Source organism: Bombina bombina, chromosome 6 (assembly GCF_027579735.1).
Source record: "Bombina bombina isolate aBomBom1 chromosome 6, aBomBom1.pri, whole genome shotgun sequence".
Classification (NCBI taxonomy): Eukaryota; Metazoa; Chordata; class Amphibia; order Anura; family Bombinatoridae; genus Bombina; species Bombina bombina.
In genome coordinates, this window is record NC_069504.1 from 55,867,302 (window position 1) to 55,884,203 (window position 16,902).

Consider the following 16,902-nt stretch of genomic DNA (forward strand, 5'->3'; position numbering starts at 1 on the left):
ATGCTGTCTTGGTAGCAGTGGCAGGTTTCTTGGCCTGCTTACCTTTGTTCCAGCCTTGCATTGGCCTCCAGGCTGGCTTGGCTTGAGAAGTATTACCCTCTTGCTTAGAGGATGTAGCACTTGGGGCTGGTCCGTTTCTGCGAAAGGGACGGAAATTTGGTTTATTTTTAGCCTTGAAAGACCTATCCTGAGGAAGGGCGTGGCCCTTACCCCCAGTGATATCAGAAATAATCTCTTTCAAGTCAGGGCCAAACAGCGTTTTCCCCTTGAAAGGAATGTTAAGCAATTTATTCTTGGAAGACGCATCCGCTGACCAAGATTTTAGCCAAAGCGCTCTGCGCGCCACAATAGCAAACCCAGAATTTTTCGCCGCTAATCTAGCCAATTGAAAAGTGGCGTCTAAGGTGAAAGAGTTAGCCAATTTGAGAGCATGGATTCTGTCCAAAATCTCCTCATAAGAAGAATCTTCATTGAGCGCCTTTTCTAGTTCATCGAACCAGAAACACGCTGCTGTAGTGACAGGAACAATGCATGAAATTGGTTGTAGAAGGTAACCTTGCTGAACAAACATCTTTTTAAGCAAACCTTCTAATTTTTTATCCATAGGATCTTTGAAAGCACAACTATCTTCTATGGGTATAGTGGTGCGTTTGTTTAGAGTAGAAACCGTCCCCTCGACCTTGGGGACTGTCTGCCATAAGTCCTTTCTGGGGTCGACCATAGGAAACAATTTCTTGAATATAGGGGGAGGGACGAAAGGTATGCCGGGCCTTTCCCATTCTTTGTTTACAATATCCGCCACCCGCTTGGGTATAGGAAAAGCTTCGGGGGGCCCCGGGACCTCTAGGAACTTGTCCATCTTACATAATTTCTCTGGAATGACCAAATTCTCACAATCATCCAGAGTAGATAACACCTCCTTAAGCAGAGCGCGGAGATGTTCCAATTTAAATTTGAATGTAATCACATCAGGTTCAGCTTGTTGAGAAATTTTCCCTGAATCTGAAATTTCTCCCTCAGACAAAACCTCCCTGGCCCCCTCAGACTGGTGTAGGGGCACTTCAGAACCAATATCATCAGCGTCCTCATGCTCTTCCGTATTTTCTAAAACAGAGCAGTCGCGCTTTCGCTGATAAGTGGGCATTTTGGCTAAAATGTTTTTGATAGAATTATCCATTACAGCCGTTAATTGTTGCATAGTAAGGAGTATTGGCGCACTAGATGTACTAGGGGCCTCCTGTGTGGGCAAGACTGGCGTAGACGAAGGAGGGGATGATGCAGTACCATGCTTACTCCCCTCACTTGAGGAATCATCTTGGGCATCATTTTCTCTAAATTTTGTGTCACATAAATCACATCTATTTAAATGAGAAGGAACCTTGGCTTCCCCACATACAGAACACAGTCTATCTGGTAGTTCAGACATGTTAAACAGGCATAAACTTGATAACAAAGTACAAAAAACGTTTTAAAATAAAACCGTTACTGTCACTTTAAATTTTAAACTGAACACACTTTATTACTGCAAATGTGAAAAAGTATGAAGGAATTGTTCAAAATTCACCAAAATTTCACCACAGTGTCTTAAAGCCTTAAAAGTATTGCACACCAAATTTGAAAGCTTTAACTCTTAAAATAACGGAACCGGAGCCGTTTTTATATTTAACCCCTATACAGTCCCTGGTATCTGCTTTGCTGAGACCCAACCAAGCCCAAAGGGGAATACGATACCAAATGACGCCTTCAGAAAGCCTTTTCTATGTATCAGAGCTCCTCACACATGCATCTGCATGTCATGCTTCCCAAAAACAAGTGCGCAATAGAGGCGCGAAAATGAGGCTCTGCCTATGATTAGGGAAAGCCCCTAGAGAATAAGGTGTCCAATACAGTGCCTGCCGGTTATTTTACATAATTCCCAAGAATAAAATAATTCCTCAAAGCTATGAAGTATTAAAAATGCTTATATAACAATCGTTTTAGCCCAGAAAATGTCTACCAGTCTTAAAAGCCCTTGTGAAGCCCTTTATTCTTATGTAATAAAAATGGCTTACCGGATCCCATAGGGAAAATGACAGCTTCCAGCATTACATCGTCTTGTTAGAAATGTGTCATACCTCAAGCAGCAAAAGTCTGCTCACTGTTTCCCCCAACTGAAGTTAATTCCTCTCAACAGTCCTGTGTGGAAACAGCCATCGATTTTAGTAACGGTTGCTAAAATCATTTTCCTCTTACAAACAGAAATCTTCATCACTTTTCTGTTTCAGAGTAAATAGTACATACCAGCACTATTTTAAAATAACAAACTCTTGATTGAAGAATAAAAACTACAGTTAAACACCAAAAAACTCTAAGCCATCTCCGTGGAGATGTTGCCTGTACAACGGCAAAGAGAATGACTGGGGAAGGCGGAGCCTAGGAGGGATCATGTGACCAGCTTTGCTGGGCTCTTTGCCATTTCCTGTTGGGGAAGAGAATATCCCACAAGTAAGGATGACGCCGTGGACCGGACACACCTATGTTGGAGAAAAGAGCAATCGCGCTTTCTCTGAAATGCAGGCATTTTGGATAAAATATTTGCTATGGAGTTATCCATTACTGCCGTCAATTGTTGCATAGTAACAAGCATTGGCGCGCTAGAAGTACTAGGGGTCTCCTGCGTGGGCAAAACTGGTGTAGACACAGAAGGAGATGATGTAGAACTATGTCTACTCCTTTCATCTGATGAATCATCTTGGGCAACTTTATTATCTGTGGCAGTACTGTCCTTACTTTGCTTGGACGCTATGGCACAATTATCACACAATTTTGAAGGGGGATACACATTGGCTTCCATACATACAGAACATAGTTTATCTGAAGGCACAGACATGTTAAACAGGCTTAAACTTGTCAACAAAGTACAAAAACCGTTTTAAAACAAAACCGTTACTGTCTCTTTAAATTTTAAACAGGGCACACTTTATTACTGAATATATGAAAAACTATGAAGGAATTGTTCAAATTTAACCAAATTTTCACCAGTGTCTTAAAGCATTCAAAGCATTGCACCCCAAATTTCAGACCTTTAACCCATAAAATGAGGAAACCGGAGCCGGTTACAGTTTTAACCTCTCTACAGTCCCAGCTACAGCCTTTGCTGCGACTTTACCAAACCCAGGGGGGTATACGATACCAAATGAAGCCTTCTAGGAACCTTTTCAACTACTTTCAGACCCACACACATGCAGCTGCATGTCCTGCTCTCAAAAGTAACTGCGCAGTAATGGAACGAAAATGAGGCTCTGTCTACTACAGAGAAGGCCCTTCCTGACAGGGAAGGTGTCTAAACCAGTGCCTGACGTAAAAAAACGTTCCCCAAAGTTTATAAAGTGTGAATTTCAACATAAAGCTGCATAAAATGCCCAAATAAAGCAATCGATCTAGCTCATAAAAGTGTCTACCAGTTTTATAGCCCATATTAAGCCCTTTATTCTGTTTGAGACTAAGAAAATGGCTTACCGGTCCCCATGAGGGGAAATGACAGCCTTCCAGCATTACACAGTCTTGTTAGAAAAAACATAATTTATGTAAGAACTTACCTGATAAATTCATTTCTTTCATATTAGCAAGAGTCCATGAGCTAGTGACGTATGGGATATACATTCCTACCAGGAGGGGCAAAGTTTCCCAAACCTTAAAATGCCTATAAATACACCCCTCACCACACCCACAATTCAGTTTAACGAATAGCCAAGAAGTGGGGTGATAAGAAAAAAGTGCGAAAGCATATAAAATAAGGAATTGGAATAATTGTGCTTTATACAAAAAAATCATAACCACCACAAAAAAAGGGCGGGCCTCATGGACTCTTGCTAATATGAAAGAAATGAATTTATCAGGTAAGTTCTTACATAAATTATGTTTTCTTTCATGTAATTAGCAAGAGTCCATGAGCTAGTGACGTATGGGATAATGACTACCCAAGATGTGGATCTTTCCACACAAGAGTCACTAGAGAGGGAGGGATAAAATAAAGACAGCCAATTCCTGCTGAAAATAATCCACACCCAAAATAAAGTTTAATGAAAAACATAAGCAGAAGATTCAAACTGAAACCGCTGCCTGAAGTACTTTTCTACCAAAAACTGCTTCAGAAGAAGAAAATACAACAAAATGGTAGAATTTGGTAAAAGTATGCAAAGAGGACCAAGTTGCCGCTTTGCAAATCTGATCAACCGAAGCTTCATTCCTAAACGCCTAGGAAGTAGAAACTGACCTAGTAGAATGAGCTGTAATCCTATGAGGCGGAGTCTTACCCTACTCAACATAGGCAAAAAGATTTCAACCAAGATGCCAAAGAAATGGCAGAAGTTTTCTGGCCTTTCTAAAACCGGAAAAGATAACAAATAAACTAGAAGTCTTTCGGAAAGACTTAGTAGCTTCAACATAATATTTCAAAGCTCTAATAACATCCAAAGAATGCAACGATTTCTCCTTAGAATTCTTAGGATTAAGACATAATGAAGGAACCACAATGTCTCTACTAATGTTGTTGGAATTCACAACTTAGGTAAAAATTAAAAAGAAGTTCGCAACACCACCTTATCCTGATGAAAAATCAGAAAAGGAGACTCACAAGAAAGAGCAGATAATTCAGAAACTCTTCTGGCAGAAGAGATTGCCAAAAGGAACAAAACTTTCCAAGAAAGTAATTTAATATCCAATGAATGCATAGGTTCAAATGGAGGAGCTTGAAGAGCCCCCAGAACCAAATTCAAACTCCAAGGAGGAGAAATTGACTTAATGACAGGCTTTATACGAACCAAAGCTTGTACAAAACAATGAATATCAGGAAGAATAGCAATCTTTCTGTGAAAAAGAACAGAAAGAACAGAAATTTGACCTTTCAAGGAACTTGCGGACAAACCCTTATCTAAACCATCCTGAAGAAACTGTAATATTCTCGGTATTCTAAAAGAATGCCAAGAAAAATGATGAGAAAGACACCAAGAAATATAAGTCTTCCAGACTCTATAATATATCTCTCTGGATACAGAATTACGAGCCTGTAACATAGTATTAATCACAGAGTCAGAGAAACCTCTTTGACCAAGAATCAAGCGTTCAATCTCCATACCTTTAAATTTAAGGATTTCAGATCCTGATGGAAAAAAGGACCTTGAGACAAAAGGTCTGGTCTTAACGGAAGAGTCAACGGTTGGCAAGAGGCCATCCGGACAAGATCCGCATACCAAAACCTGTGAGGCCATGCCGGAGCTACCAGCAGAACAAACGAGCATTCCTTCAGAATCTTGGAGATTACTCTTGGAAGAAGAACTAGAGGCGGAAAGATATAGGCAGGATGATACTTCCAAGGAAGTGATAATGCATCCACTGCCTCCGCCTGAGGATCCCGGGATCTGGACAGATACCTGGGAAGTTTCTTGTTTAGATGAGAAGCCATCAGATCTATTTCTGGAAGTTCCCACATTTGAACAATCTGAAGAAATACCTCTGGGTGAAGAGACCATTCGCCCGGATGCAACGTTTGGCGACTGAGATAATCCGCTTTCCAATTGTCCATACCTGGGATATGAACCGCAGAGATTAGACAGGAACTGGATTCCGCCCAAACCAAAATTCGAGATACTTCTTTCATAGCCAGAGGACTGTGAGTCCCTCCTTGATGATTGATGTATGCCACAGTTGTGACATTGTCTATCTGAAAACAAATGAACAACTCTCTCTTCAGAAGAGGCCAAGACTGAAGAGCTCTGAAAATTGCACGGAGTTCCAAAATATTGATCGGAAATCTCACCTCCTGAGATTCCCAAACCCCTTGTGCCGTCAGATACCCCCACACAGCTCCCCAACCTGTAAGACTTGCATCTGTTGAGATTATAGTCCAGGTCGGAAGAACAAAGAAGCCCCCTGAACTAAACGATGGTGATCTGTCCACCATGTCAGAGTGTTGTAAAATCGGTTTAAAGATATTAATTGAGATATCTTTGAGTAATCCCTGCACCTTTGGTTCAGCATACAGAGCTGAAGAGGTCGCATGTGAAAACGAGCAAAGGAGATCGCATCTGATGCGGCAGTCCTAAGACCCAACATTTCCATGCATAAGGCTACCAAAGGGAATGAATGTGACTGAAGGTTTTGACAAGCTGATATCAATGTTAAACTTCTCTTGTCTGACAAGGACAGAGTCATAGACACTGAATTTATCTAGAAACCTAAAAAGGTTACCCTTGTCTGAGGAATCAATGAACTGATTGGTAAATGGATCCTCCAACCATGAACTTGAAGAAACAACACAAGTCGATTCGTATGAGATTCTTCGAAAATGAGAAGACTGAGCAAGTACCAAGATATCGTCCAAATAAGGAAATACTAAAACCCTATTCTCTGATTACAGAAAGAAGGGCACCGAGAACCTTTGAAAAAAATTCTTGGAACTGAGGCTAGGCCAAACGGTAGAGCCACAAAACTGGTAATGCTTGTCTAAAAAGAGAATCTCAGACACTAAAAGTGATCTGGATGAATCGGAATATGCAGATACACATCCTGTAAATCTATTGTAGACATATAATGCCCTTGCTAAACAAAAGGCAGGATAGTCCTACAGTAACCATCTTGAATGTTGGTATCCTAACTTAACGATTCAATAATGATAGATCCGGAACTGGTCTGAAGGAATTGACCTTCTTTGGTACAATGAAGAGATAAAATAAAACCCCAGCCCCTGTTCCAGAACTGGAACTGGCATAAATACTCCAGCCAACTCTAGATCTGAAACACATTTCAGAAATGCTGAGCCTTTGCTGTGTTAACTGGGACACGGGAAAGAAAAGAATCTCTTAGCAGGAGGCCTTAACTTGAAGCCAATTCTGTACCTTTCTGAAACAATGTTTCTGAAACCAGAGATTAAGAACGGAATTGATCCAAATTTCTTTGAAGAAAACGTAATCTGCCCCATACCAGCTGAGCTGGAATAAGGGCCGCACCTTCATAGGTACTTAGGAGCTGGCTATAGGTTTCTATAAGGCTTGGATATATTCCAAACTGGAAATAGTTTCCAAACTGATACCGCTCCTGAGGATGAAGGATCAGGCTTTTGTTCCTTGTGAGGAAAGGAACGAAAATGATTATTTACCCTGGAAAGAAAGGGAAAGCAAAGTTGACTTAGAAGACATGTCAGCATTCCAAGTTTAATCCATAAAGCTTTTCTAGCTAAAATAGCTAGAGACATATACCTGACATCAACTCTAATGATATCAAAAGATGGTATAACCAATAAAATTATTAGCATGTTATAGAATAATAATAATGCTATAAAATTATGATCTGTTACTTGTTGCGCTAAAGCTTCTAACCAAAAAGTTGAAGCTGCAGCAACATCCGCTAAAAATATAGCAGGTCTAAGAAGATTACCTGAACATAAGTAAGCTTTTCTTAGAAAGGATTCAATTTTCCTATCTAAAGGATCCTTAAATGAAGTACTATCTGCCGTAGGAATAGTAGAACATTAGCAGGAGTAGAGACAGCCCCATAACCTTAGGGATTTTTGTCCCAAAAAACTATAATCTGTCAGATGGCACAGGATATAATTTGCTTAAACGTCTAGAAGGAGTAAATAAATTACCCAAATTATTCCATTCCCTGGAAATTACTTCAGAAATAGCATCAGGGAGATAAAACACTTCTGGAATAACTACAGGAGATTTAAAAACCTTATTTAAACGTTTACATTTAGTATCAAGAGGACCAGAATCCTCTATTTCTAATGCAAATAACACTTCTTTAAGTAAAGAACGAATAAATTCCATCTTGAACAAATACAAAGATTTATCAGCATCAACCTCTGAGACAGAAACCTCTGAACCAGAAGAACCATTATCAGTATCAGAATGATGATGTTCATTTAAAAATTCATCTGAAAAAAGAGAAGTTTTAAAAGACTTTTATGTATACTAGAAGGAGAAATAACAGACATAGCCTTCTTAATGGATTTAAAAAATAAAATCTCTTATGTTATCAGGAACACTCTGAAAATTAGATGTTGACGGAACAGCAACAGGTAATGTAACAGTACTAAAGGAAATTTTATCTGCATTAATAAGTTTGACATGACATGCAATACAAATAACAGCTGGAGAAACAGATACCAAAAGTTTTTTAGCAGATACACTTAGCTTGGTAGCTCCAGCACTGTGCAGTGATTTTCCTGAAGTATCTTCTGACTCAGTTGCAACGTGGAACATCTTGCAATATGTAAAAGAAAAAAACAACATATAAAGCAAAATTGATCAAATTCCTTAAATGACAGTTTCAGGAATGGGAAAAAATGCCAAAGAACAAGCTTCTAGCAACCAGAAGCAATAAAAAATGAGACTTAAATAATGTGGAGACAAAAGTGACGCCCATATTTTTTCGCGCCAAATAAGACGCCCACATTATTTGGCGCCTAAATGCTTTTTGGCGCCAAAAATGACGCCACATCCGGAACGCCGACATTTTTGGCGCAAAATAACGTCAAAGAATGACGCAACTTCCGGCGACACGTATGACGCCGGAAACGGAAATAGAATTTTTGCGCCAAAAAAGTCCGCGCCAAGAATGACGCAATAAAATGAAGCATTTTCAGCCCCCGCGAGCCTAACAGCCCACAGGGAAAAAGTCAAATTTTAAGGTAAAAAATGTTAAATTAAAATGCATTATCCCAAATATGAAACTGACTGTCTGAAAAATAAGGAAAGTTGAACATTCTGAGTCAAGGCAAATAAATGTTTGAATACATATATTTAGAACTTTATAAACAAAGTGCCCAACCATAGCTAGGAGTGTCACAAAAAATAAGACTTACTTACCCCAGGACACTCATCTACATATAGCAGATAGCCAAACCAGTACTGAAACGAGAATCAGCAGAGGTAATGGTATATATAAGAGTATATCGTCGATCTGAAAAGGGAGGTAAGAGATGAATCTCTACGACCGATAACAGAGAACCTATGAAATAGACCCCTTAGAAGGAGATCACTGCATTCAAATAGGCAATACTCTCCTCACATCCCTCTGACATTCACTGCACGCTGAGAGGAAAACCGGGCTCCAACTTGCTGCGGAGCGCATATCAACGTAGAATCTAGCACAAACTTACTTCACCACCTCCATCGGAGGCAAAGTTTGTAAAACTGAATTGTGGGTGTGGTGAGGGGTGTATTTATAGGCATTTTAAGGTTTGGGAAACTTTGCCCCTCCTGGTAGGAATGTATATCCCATACGTCACTAGCTCATGGACTCTTGCTAATTACATGAAAGAAATGGCTAGTCATACCTTAAGCAGAAAAGTCTGCCAACTGTTTCCCCCAACTGAAGTTATCTCATCTCAACAGTCCTATGTGGAAACAGCAAACGATTTTAGTTACTGCTGCTAAAATCATATTCCTCTCACAAACAGAACTCTTCATCTTTTTCTGTTTCAGAGTAAATAGTACATACCAGCACTATTTTAAAATAAACTCTTGATAGTAGAATAAAAAACTACAACTAATCACCACATACTCTTCACCATCTCCGTGGAGATGCTGCTTGTTCAGCGGCAAAGAGAATGACTGGAGTGGGCGGAGCCTAGGAGGGACTATATGGACAGCTTTTGCTGTGCTCTTTGCCATTTCCTGTTGGGGAAGAGAATATTCCCACAAGTTATGGATGACGCAGTGGACCGGACACACCAATGTTGGAGAAATCAAATTCTCTCTTCAGACACCAAACTTCACCTCCTTCATTGACAGAGGCAAAGAGAATGACTGGGGATTATCGGTAGGGGAGTGACATTTAACAGCTTTGATGTGGTGCTTTTTGCATCCTCCTGCTGGCCAGGAGTGATATTCCCACTAGTAATTGAATGACATTGTGGACTCTCCATATCTTAGGAAAGAAAGAGACTGACTATTATAATATGTTTAGTTACCCCCCCCTTCGCATGCACTTTAACTATAAGAGTTAAGGGCTTTCAAAATCGAAGAATCAGAAGTGCACGTTGCAGACTTCACAATCCTGCCTTACATCTATCTGTTCCTTATTGGCCTCAGCTGATGTAATTCCTGCTATTGCATATCTTGTAATTAATTACAAGCCGTTTTGTGTCCCTTTAAATTTAAAATTGTGAGATTATCACGGTCACATGGCATATAACCCTAGTGTTTGCAACACCTATATTGATCATGTAGATGTTTTTTTATTATAATTTCAACAAATTCTGTTAGTTAAAAGAACACAAAAAAGTAAAAAGTAAACATTAGTCAGAGTGCACAATTTTAATTGAGCAATTTTATTTACTTCTATTATCAAATTGACTTAATTACCTTTGTTGAAATGAATACCTAGGTAGACTCAGGAGCTAGCTGGTGATTGGTGCACATATCCCTATTGTTATAGGCTCATCAAATGAATTTAGCTCCCAGTACTGCACTGCTGGTCTGGAGCAGACTTTAACCCTCTGTGCAACAGTTAAATACAGTTCTATTCAATGGTGGAAAAATAAACATTTTCTTTATACACGTATCTCTCTTTAAGTCAGGGCTGGTACATCTCCGCAGTTTAGAATTATGTATGTATTATGTAAGCTTCTATACCCTAGCTGTTCGTCCATCCTTATTCTATATTCCCCTTCACTGGTCCATATTGTATGGTTAAAGCAGTAATTAAAGATGAACCTATAAAAAGGAAGTTATAACTTTACCTCTCCTTCAGATTTCACACCAACAATTTTGCCATTCTCCATCACAAGCTCTTCTATTGGTTTGTTCAGCATATAGGTGCCACCATAAATGGCACTTAGTCTGCAAACACAACATGCATGGACCAATGTCAAAGCTGACCAGTACAGAGAATATTACATTTAAAACAAGTCTCTTAAAATTAAAGTCAACATTTTTTTAAGCGAGTAGCCTGCAGAGAATTGCCATTAAATATTTAAATGCTGGTATTGGAGTCAACAGGTTTCTCTTTTCATCGTTTTTAAGACACATTTTCTCCATAGTGTAAACACATAACAGAACCTTTCTTGAATACATAATATTTACACCATCCAAGAGGTTGATTTCGTGAGTTATCCATAGAAACAAAAAACAAAATATGACACATTATCTACTTTATGAACTAATAATGGATCTAATGCCGGGGGGCTAAATCATTTGAGAATGATCCTAATAAACCGGAAAGTGTTGGAATAAAGAAAAGCAGAGCTTGTAATGAAGTTTGTGTAATTTCTTATTTAACAACACAGCCAGATTCTGGATATGTAACAAAACAAGTACATAGTATTAATATTTATTGCTCCTGTAATGTTGCTTACCGTGCAAATCCTTGGGGCAGTTCACCAAGGCCGTAGAGTGGATAAAGGTAAGGGCTTTTGCCGTATCTAGCGAGGGATTCACTGTACAGTTTAATCCTGTTTATTGCCTCAAGACAGGGCTGATCCAAATAGCTAGATAAAAAAAAAGTGATTATTAAAATATTATATAACTAAAGTGTTTCACGTCAAGATTTTGTGATAATATTGTGACCAAAATTTAGTAAAGCGCAAACAACTTGCATTAATTTTCTGCTCTCATTTATGAAAAGTAATGGTTTTAAAAAGGGGCATATGTTTTAGAAGGCATAAGATTATTTATATACTCTGAAATCGGTGAATACATTGTAGATAAATGCCTAATATCTCTATTGAGACGTAAGAAACCCTGATTAGTGCAACTAGTAATTCACACCCTGCAAATATTTACCATAATGTGTCCCCTCTTCCTTTTGACCTCTAGTTGGCAAGATTGATTTAACTCTGTTTCTTTATACCTTTTGGCCGTGATTTATGCTGCCTATAGAAAATGGCAAAGCTGCTACTTATCTCGGAAAAGCAAGAAAGTGTGAAAAGGAGAGCGCCTACAATTTTTAAAATCAGAAGTGGGTTTAATGCGCTAACAGGAAGTAGTACAGAGTTTTAGGTATTGTTTTTTTATTGCCCTTTTTTTCTTTTTACACAATCTAACAGAGACTCATACACCGCACAGAGGGTTTTAAGTTGAAATATTTAGACGTTAAAGTCGCCCCTGTTTTGGTGAAAATATATAATCAGTGAAATAAAAAAAATTCTGAATGAGGACGTAAGCAAATAAAATGATATGCTTAAAGAAATGTTTTAGGGCAATATCAAGTCCACATATATAATTCAATCCAGCCTTTAGTTTGCTTTTTGGTGTAACAGATTTTAAACTTTTTTTTGTTTCAAGTATAAATATTTGTGAGTTTGCGCACTTTCATACTGGTGATGTGTGGTAAATTAGTTGACCCTTTTGTGGTGCACATAATCAACACAATTTATCAATTTTACTTTATGTTAGTTTTGAGTGTCTTAAATGATGTCATTTTTAAATAGATATTATAAAAGGTAGATACAAACTTGAAACTTTATCTTGTCATAAAAATATAGTAACATATCTGCTTTAAGATGGACAACCAAGTCAACATGCCTGAATTCTCAATCATATACTGGTCATTAGAAATAATATGAAAGCAAAAGCAATTTACCTAGACTGCAAAACTGCTATGGTTAACTAAGTTTGAAACACTTTTTCCAGATAGGCAATCACCTGCATCTTACAGGGCCGTGTGAACCCTCATCTGATGGGGCCTCTGTGTGCACTAATGCGATAGCGTCTCTCAGTCCATTATGTAATGAGACATTAAGAATGAGGAATGATAGAGGATCCCTGCCAATTGTGCCCCAAGAGATTGAGGAAAATAGTTTAATGTGGAAGAAAGCAGAGACCTCTGTATAGCATAAGGATAATGGAGGATATCACCCTAAAGTCTTCTACATCCAACCAGAGAGTAGAAAAAAAAATAAAAAAAAAAAATATATATATATATATATATATATATATATATATATATATATATATATATATATATATATATATATATATATATATATATATATATATATATATATATATATATATATATATATATATTTATTAGGGATGTGCATTCAGCATTGTCGTTAGTTTGCGGAATTCGGCTCTTTTTGGAAATGGATTTCTCATTGTGAAAGTGCAGCATACTAAGGTCTGGATTTTAAATAAATATACTGTATTGAATGTTTTATATATATGTTATTTTCTGAATGGAAAGGTGTGTTTTTTTATTCAAACACTCCTGTGCTATTAAGGCATAAAAGCCACAGTGATGAGGAAAATAAATAAAATCAGTGAATGCCTCTGAAGTCGACTGGCGAAAAGTTCTAGATTTGCATGAGAAAGTGTAGTGCGTAAAAATGAAAGTACAACTGGGGAGCAAAATATTCAAGTTTGTAAAACATCAATCTTAAAACAACAAACCATGACTATTGTATTCAAATCATATTAACAGACGACATTGAAAGAACGTAAGAATATTTGTCAATGAAATCAAATTTTGATCTTACTCATCAGTTCTGTAAAGAGCCAGTGAGTGACCTGTGAAATCCATAACGTCCTGCCCTAAATCAAATTTTTTGTACACGTCCCTCATAGTTGTTTTCTTGGGATCGATTCCCTCGAGAGTTTTGCTATCGTTCTCATCAAAACTGGCAACAAAGCTCAGAAACTTCCTAAAGCGCCTTTTCTCAAACAAGCCCATCAGACCTAAGGAAAAGGTGGAGAAAAATAAATAAAAGCTAGACTTGCATATGACGACTCAAATGGTATAATAAATTAAAAGGGACAGTTAACACTATTTTAACATAAGACACTTAAGTGTATTAAAACAATATATTTTATTTTGCATCCTTTTCATGCTTTGGATATTGTGGAGATTCTAATTCTCAGCTAGAAATGCACTCTATTGACTTCTCAAGGTTAAGTCTGCTACATATCTGTCTCTAATCAGGTTTAGCAGATAACAACTGAAAAACCAATGCATTTATACTAACATAGTGTGACTAGCCTTGCCTGCAGACTGAAGCCTGGAATGGCCCTTACACATAAGGCAAATGTTGGGTGGAGCTTGGCTATTAAACAATTGCAGCAAAGATGTTGTTTGTTTTAAAAAATGTTCAGACTTAGCTGATCCGTATAACAGAAATGTCTTGTGATCACTGTCCCTTTAAACACGGCATGCTATAAAAAGGAACTAGACAGACACTAAGGGCTAGTTTACATTCCAGTTCTAAACTTTCAGAACTGGAAGCAGCATTTTTTTTTATTACCAACAGTTTACAAAGTTTATAACTGGAATGTAAAACTAGTCTCAAGTTTACAATCTTTTACAAATGTCACAGCATGAAATCACAGAAGCGTCATTAGCGAGATACTTACTTGATGCTAAAGCTTCAGCCTCAGTGGAGGGGACTTTATAAATTTTCCCTCCTTTGTAAACAAAGCTTCCCTCAATGACTTTGAAGTCCAGGTATCGAGTGACCTCTGTATATAGCAGCATCTTCACTAACTGGCCTAAAAGACAGAGACTTTTCACAACCCACAAATGCATAGAGGGGAAAGCCAACAACAGTACAAGAGTCTCATGAAAGCCAACCTTTTTAATTCACTTCTATTAACAAAATGTTCTTGGCTTTGTTATCCTTTGTTGAAAAGCAGGAAGGTAAGCTCAGGAGTGTGCTCGTGTTTGCAGGACAATATGGCAGCAGTTTTGCAACAATGTTATACATTAGCAAGAGCACTAGATGGCAGCACTATTTCCTGTTAGGTAGTGCGCCAAACGTGCACGCTACCTATCTAGATATCCCTTCAACAAAGAATAACAAAAAATAAAGAAAATTTGATAATAGAAATAAATTGGAAACTTTTAAAATTTGTATTCTATCTGAATAATGAAAGAAAATGTTTGGTTTTCGTGTCCCTTTAAATATGAATCAAAACTTTGCACTTACAGGGATATTATAGCAGTTTTGGGTTTAAACCAATGGTAAGACTCCATATAAACCATTGTTTCCTACATAAAGACTAATTCTTGCTGGTTGTTATAATCTTAACATTTACAGCCAGGTGAAGGTTTAGAATAACTTTTTAGATTACTTTGACAGTTATATCACAAGATAAATGGATTCAGTTACGTACCGTTAGAAATACAGAGTTAAAATTACAAACAATTTCATAATTATCTCCAGAGAAATCATTAATTTTGACAACTTTTCATCTGTGCAATATTGGAAAGAGAAAAATTGTGCATTGGTCTACTTTGGTAACAAACCGATGCCAAATATAGCGACCATGAGCAGCATTCAGCTATTTAGGGAGGCGGATTTCTTGTCAAAGTGCAACACACCAAGACCTGCAAAACCAGAAGAAATCTGACTCCAAAAATAGCTGAATGCTATATTATAATAATAAAAAAAAAAAAAACGACAACACAGTAGCACTAACTGAATTTCAAATAAAAAAGGAAATTTATGCTTACCTGATAAATTTATTTATTTTACAATATGACGAGTCCACGGATTTGATCCTTACTTATGGCATATTGCCTCCTGGTCAGCAGGAGGAGGCAAAGAGCTCCACAGCAGAGCTGCATAAATAGCTCCTCCCTTCCCTCCCACTCCAGTCATTCGACCGAAGTTAGGAAAGAAAGGAAAAGCCAAGGAGCAGAGGTGACTGAAGTTGAACAAAAATAAAAATCTGTCTCTAGAAAAATGACAGGGTGGGCCGTGGACTCATCATATCGTAAAAGAAATAAAATTTATCAGGTAAGCATAAATTTCCTTTTCTTTTACAAGTTATGACGAGTCCACGAATTTCATCCTTACTTATGGGATACAATGCCAAAGCAATAGGACGGAAATCCTTAGTCGCCTGCAAGTAGAACTTCAAGGCACGGACTATGTCCAAATTATGTAACAGACGCTCCTTCTTAGAGGAGGGGTTAACACACAAGGAAGGAACAACAATTTCCTGATTAATATTAAATCAGGTTTAGTACGTAACACCACCTTATCAGAATGGAAAATAAGATAAGGAGAATCACATTGCAATGCTGAAAGCTCAGAAACTCTGCAAGCAGAAAAAATAGCAACCAAAAATAAAACCTTAATATCTATGGAATGCATGGGTTCAAACAGAACCCCTTGAAGAACATTAAGAACTAAATTCAAACTCCAAGGAGGAGCAATTGGTCTAAACACAGGCCTGATTCTAGTCAGGGCCTGACAAAAGGATTGAACATCTGGAACATCTGCCAGACGCTTGTGAAGCAAAATAGAAAAAGCAGAAATCTGTCCCTTTAAGGAACTTGCCGACAACCCTTTCTCCAATCCTTCTTGGAGAAAAGATTAAATCTTGGAAATCCTAACCTTACTCCATGAGTAGCCTTTGGATTCGCACCAATAAAGATATTTACGCCATATCTTATGGTAAATCTTTCTAGTAACAGGCTTACGTGCCTGAATCAAGGTATCAATGACCGCTTCAGAGAACCCCCGCATAGATAAAATCAAGCGTTCAATCTTCAAGCAGTCAGCTGCAGAGAAATTAGATTCGGATGATGGAAGGGTCCATGAATGAGACAGTCCTGCCTCAATGGAAGCTTCCATGGCGGCAGAGAGGAGATGTCCACCAGATCGGCATACCAAATCCTGCGAGGCCACGCAGGAGCGATTAGAATCACCAAAGCCTTCTCCTGTTTGATCCGCACAATCACCCGGGGAAGGAGAGCAAACGGTGGGAACACATAAGCTAGGTTGAACGACCAAGGCACTGCCAAGACATCTATCAGTTCGGCCTGAGGATCCCTGGACCTGGATCCATATCTCGGGAGCCTGGCATTCTGACGAGACACCATAAGATCCAGCTCCGGCCTGCCCCATCTGAGAACCAGGTCGGCAAAGACCTCCAGATGGAGTTCCCATTCCCCCGGATGAAACGTAGATTG

The 16,902-nt window shown here is 38.3% G+C and overlaps 1 protein-coding gene across 1 annotated transcript in view; it reads right to left on the bottom strand.

The window, feature by feature from the left end:
* GDI2 (GDP dissociation inhibitor 2) overlaps nucleotides 1-16,902 on the bottom strand; it is a 180,648-nt gene that overhangs the window by 44,752 nt on the left and 118,994 nt on the right. The window contains exons 4-7 of the mRNA XM_053716411.1: nucleotides 14,337-14,471; nucleotides 13,466-13,664; nucleotides 11,342-11,473; nucleotides 10,727-10,826 (exon numbers count right to left, since the gene is read on the bottom strand). Of these exons, the coding sequence (XP_053572386.1) occupies nucleotides 10,727-10,826; nucleotides 11,342-11,473; nucleotides 13,466-13,664; nucleotides 14,337-14,471 (566 nt within the window). The remainder of the gene's footprint in view (nucleotides 1-10,726; nucleotides 10,827-11,341; nucleotides 11,474-13,465; nucleotides 13,665-14,336; nucleotides 14,472-16,902) is intronic.